Here is a 5027-nt window from a genome sequence, read left to right as displayed (position 1 = left end):
CCCTAGATGAAAATCGTACATTCTAGATCCTATATTGCACATGAAACCTGCTTCGGATGCTAAGGGAAATTATATTCCATTCCATTCCATAGTATGTCCGAAACATACAAAGGAAATTATATTAAATTCCATTCCAGTATACATGTTTGCTTGGAAGATTACGTTTATTGTTTTTATTGTAATTTGATATAATTATAATAATTTTTTATCTTATACAAAATAGATGATGTCTAGCCAGTTTTCATCCAAAAAACGCCAATGAACTTCGAATTTTCGCGTTGGACAAGATTCGTCCTTCCTTTCGATTTCTTTTTGTTAATAAAGACAATGTATGACGATATATGAATATTACATGGAATAGATGTTACCGTTACGTTCGGACTGTCCCTGTACATTTTTCACATTCTTTGGAGCAGGTCCAGCTAGTTGATCATCTTCATCGTTTAGCCCACAAGCTTTTCGAACATACTGCGACGTGAGATCGATTTCTTCTTCCATTTTGAGAACCTGTTTATGCATTTTCATACATGCCTCTATTTCCTTTTCTAAATTTGCGAACATCTGCGACGTATTGTATTTTTCTGGATCATCGAGAAACACTACCATGCCATCCTTTTGATTGATTCTCGCGAAAATTTCACCATCCTCTATCTAAAATTGACAGCATCTTTGTACATTATCTGTATGTGCGATACATCAGTTTTGATACGAATAACAAGTTTGATTACCATGTTCAATATGTATTTCTCAGCATCGGCAGGTACAGATAATTGAACTCTACTTGCCACATCGCTTAAACTAAGGGTCATAAAAGTGTTTGTCAATCTTTGTATGTTTCTTTTGTACAAACAGTTGAGTACTTGTTTCACAAGACCCATATTGCGATCTCTCATAAAAAGTTCTTGATGTTTAGTAACAACACTTAGTATTACATCGCAGTTACTTATTTGATAAGCGTTCGCCAATTCTTGATACTGTTGACTTAGTGGTTTAATGTATCTATAAATTACTTGACTTGTGTACTTAGGTAAGTTCAAGATTTTACCGTGCAATATCAAGGAGACCAAGATATATTTTTTATAGGCCTCTATCATAATGTAACTAATTCCCGTGGCAGTTGTCGTTACGCAGACTTCGAAAAAGTCCAATGCTCTATCATAGTTCTTTAATGCAGTGTATATCATTCCACCATAATAATAATACAGTAGAAAATGTTTTGAATTAAATTGTCCTTCCTCTTGACTGATATCAGTAATATTTATATCGAGGAATTCGAGCGCTGGCTTGAGACATTTTGCAAACAGACACAGATGACAAAGGTCTGCGTGAATCGAGGTAAGCTGACTATCGAACAATTGTATTTTGCGTATTGCAAGACGCAATATTTCGATACCGCGTAAAGGTGTTTGGAATTCGACCAAGCTTTGAGTAAATAAGTGACACAATTCTGCATCTGAAATGCAAACAGAATAGTGTTTTCGCTGCTATTATATTTCTTTTCAAGAATATGTAGAACTTACATGTATCAGAAGCAAATTTAACGTGTTCTCCATTACAACCGGTGATAAATTCTTGAATTTGATTAAATAATGGTTCATAACTGTCGGGGGTGGATTCTTCATTAAAATTGAGCACCGAAAATTTTACGCAGAGCACTGCTAGAATACCCAATGAATGCTCTTGGAGGTTAAATATTTCTAGAACGTTATCTAAATGTTCGCCATTTTTAAGAAGAACATCAGTACTTGTAGTTATTATCTCTTCCATCAGCTCTCTAAACTTGCCTGCGGAACACAATGCAACAGTGCCATATGACGTATGATATTACATAATTCTATTTAAAATGCATACATGTATTCTCAAAATTTAAGTAGTCGGAAATAAATGAACGATTTTTTCTAGAAATAGTTGATGTTTATTTCTTCATATTTAAATCGAAATATTTAACGGTTTCCGTTCTATGTAAGCCAGTAAGCAATTTTGGTAAATGTTTTTAAAACTATAAACATTTTAATAAATCATAAAATTGTTAAAGAAAATAAATCTGTCCTAGCTATATGTAGAGGATGTCTCAAAATTATCGAAAATTATCACATAACCGTTGTGCAAGACATTCTATTGATCCATATTTTTTCGTTAATAACTTTTCTGGTAAAAAGTAGAAAAGCATCTTTTTACTGAAAATGTCTCCGTCTTCATACACTTCGAGGAAATGTGCATTCTGGGACACACTATATATAGACTTATATAATTTCTAATTATAAATGATAATACATTTGGATGATTACAATTTTAATTCTGGCTGACTTTCATAAAATGTAAAAAATAGAAATAAAAATTAAAATGTTTACTGTGCTAATATTTCTGTGCTCTGAATAAAAAATTCTTCTTTTACGAATATTCATTTCCATTGAGTCTTAATTCTGTGATTATATTGAAAAAAATCACTATTCTTACTATCATTGTCAGTCCAACGTACAGCCATTTCATTTCTCATTTGATAACAATGACGTCAAATAATACATATTAAAATTTATTAGATCACTTAAGGGAGTTTTATCGGTAATAGAATTAACAAATAGATTTTTTCAAATTTAATATACTGTTGGGTAACGTTTTTAAAAACATGCACTTCAACTTTTATAGGCTGTAGGTACATAAGAAAAAGTTATTCGAGGTTTCATTTTTACATTTCATTTTAAATTGCATTTTATAAGAAACGAACATTATGTAAACTAAGTATTTGACAACCAATATATTTATTTATCCCATATATTTATTAGTTAGAAATTTTTATAAAGGCAAAACAACTACTTTGATTAAACAGCTTATTTGAGAGTAATTTTTCAATAGCAGTGAGAGTCAAAATAAATTTATTACAAGAATACATAAAAAATGTTGCACCTTATAAACCATAATGCAACATACACAGGCTCACGAAAGTATTCGAATGATGATATGTTCCTAATTTAAAGGAACACAGACTGTACAGTATACAAAACATTTTGAAATTATCGTATGTATTATGTATGGGAATCACGTGTAGATAACATGTATAAATTTCTTTGAAATCATATACCGTCACCGTGTCTTATATATATGCTAAAGACATCATCTATTACTTTATACTATTACTCTATGACTTTACATGTGCACTGTAAAGTTGTAGTAACTACATACTACTAACATAATTGGAAAGTTACATTATTTATTGTTCATTACGAATCGATTTATACAACTTTTTAACAGAAACTATTCAAATACTTATGCAGTATGTAAGTATACGTTCGTGATATTCTAAATCCAGATATATCTAACATAAATCAAATATTTGGATGATTTCATTAATATTTAGTATATTTCTGAAAAAGATAAGAGGAATTCGAAACAAAACATGACATGACCAAACACAACAACAATAATAAATAAATCGCTGAAAAATCATCCGAATTATCATGATACAATGATACATTAATATTTAACCCACTATAGGTTAGGTTGATAATAGGTGAAAACAATGAATGTACCTTGTTGCGAGAGCGTTCGCACACTGTCTACAAATTGCTCTAATGGTGTTGGCATTGTAAATGATTTCTCCTCATCACTATCTTTGACTGTATTTGCAGAAATTATTCTTAGGAACAGATGATTGCCTAATATCCAAAATGAGGCCTTGAAATCAGTCTTATAAGATTTGCCGAACTTACAGAGGGTCTAGGACACGGTGTAATAAGACAGGTGGTCCGAAGCATGGACCTAAAGGACGTTGCATAGTCTTGGGGTAGGGTTCCCAAAAGCGGAAGGGGAAAACAATTCTGTTTGAGCCCACAAGTGCTGCCCTCAGTGTGGTCCCGCCTGATTTTGAACATGCTTATTCATTTTATCTTCCATTAAAAGTAAGAAAAGAAGGCAAGGCATAAGATAATAAAAATAGAAACAATACTTTGTGAAAATATAAAAGTTTAATCAGTCCTCTTATAAACACCGAAACACTAATTAATCACGAATCAGTTGCAGGTTCTTCTGTCACTGTTTCAAATTACTCCATGTATTCTACGTCTCCTTCCCTTTGTAATATCAACTTCTCTGCTTTCGGTAGTACATTAATTCCAAGCAACTTAGGCACCGCGCGCGTATTGATTCATTCTTCCTCATTCCCAACACTGGATCTGCTCTGCATATGCTCCTGTAAGAATTAAAAACGGTTTTACAATTATAATGAGAGAGTACTGAAAGAATAAAGTCTCTGTTATCGACGTACTTACAGGTGTTGATTCACTATTGCTCCTTCCCGACATTGAATCCTCTGCATATGCTCATGTAAAAATTAAAAACAGCTTTACAATTATAATGAGAGAGTACTGAAAGAATAAATTCTCTTATCGACGTACTTACAGGTGTTGATTCAATATTGTTTCTTCCCGACACTGAATCCTCTCCATATGCTACTGTAAGAATTAAAATTGGTCTTACAATTATACGTGTAAAACCTTAGAGCATAAACTACGTCTATTAACGATATATCTTTATGTTGTACATTCACATCTTCATTATGCATTTGTTTTCGAAATTGTTCAGCATATATATAATCTTTTCAAAGTAAGCCCTTTGGTAAGTAACCTAGCGATCATCTTTCGATTTTTTCTTTTCTATGTGCTCTTCCATTTATATGTATGTTTCTAAAAATATAATGTAATACGTCATGTTATGCACCTAAGAATTATTGTTTTGAAAAATCATTACTTCATTACGATTGTCTCATGAAATGCCGATGCGGTTTCGGCGCGACATTCAATTCCAAAAAGATGGCTGAAAACGATATAACTGACTTTCACATAAAGCAAAGTTTTTAAAATCAGAGAAAATATTATTATTATCTCTGATAGAAGATGTGAGTAACGTGATGGAAAGTCCTCGGACTGATCAAGTTACGAAAGATCTGAAGAACAATGCGTGGGCCCTGATAGCCGAAGAATATGCTGCTCAAGCAGCAGATCATAATATTTATACTCATCGTACAATAGACC

At 32.3% G+C, this 5027-nt stretch overlaps 1 protein-coding gene across 1 annotated transcript; it reads right to left on the bottom strand.

Annotated features, from left to right (window-relative positions):
• Window positions 1-348: 348 nt before the first annotated feature.
• Window positions 349-3582, bottom strand: LOC108631538 (COP9 signalosome complex subunit 3-like). Its single transcript, XM_018035526.1, has 4 exons — window positions 3528-3582; window positions 1521-1784; window positions 729-1453; window positions 349-651 (listed from the first exon to the last, which is right to left on the bottom strand). Exons 1-4 carry the CDS (start codon window positions 3580-3582, stop codon window positions 349-351), a joined length of 1347 nt encoding a protein of 448 aa, XP_017891015.1.
• Window positions 3583-5027: the final 1445 nt, after the last annotated feature.

Source organism: Ceratina calcarata, unplaced genomic scaffold (assembly GCF_001652005.2).
Source record: "Ceratina calcarata isolate Rehan_Ccalc_2016 unplaced genomic scaffold, ASM165200v1 scaffold919, whole genome shotgun sequence".
Taxonomy (NCBI): Eukaryota; Metazoa; Arthropoda; class Insecta; order Hymenoptera; family Apidae; genus Ceratina; species Ceratina calcarata.
This window is presented reverse-complemented; position numbering and strand designations above follow the sequence as displayed.

What these genes read in the sequence shown, in the direction of transcription:
- LOC108631538 (XM_018035526.1), bottom strand. Translation starts at nt 3,582, where the DNA reads ATGCCAACACCATTAGAGCAATTTGTAGACAGTGTGCGAACGCTCTCG. An exon ending in GCGAACGCTCTCGCAACAAG is followed by an intron (nt 1,785 to 3,527) that starts GTACATTCATTG and finishes TGTGTTCCGCAG; the next exon opens with GCAAGTTTAGAGAGCTGATG. An exon ending in AGAAATACATATTGAACATG is followed by an intron (nt 652 to 728) that starts GTAATCAAACTT and finishes TGTCAATTTTAG; the next exon opens with ATAGAGGATGGTGAAATTTT.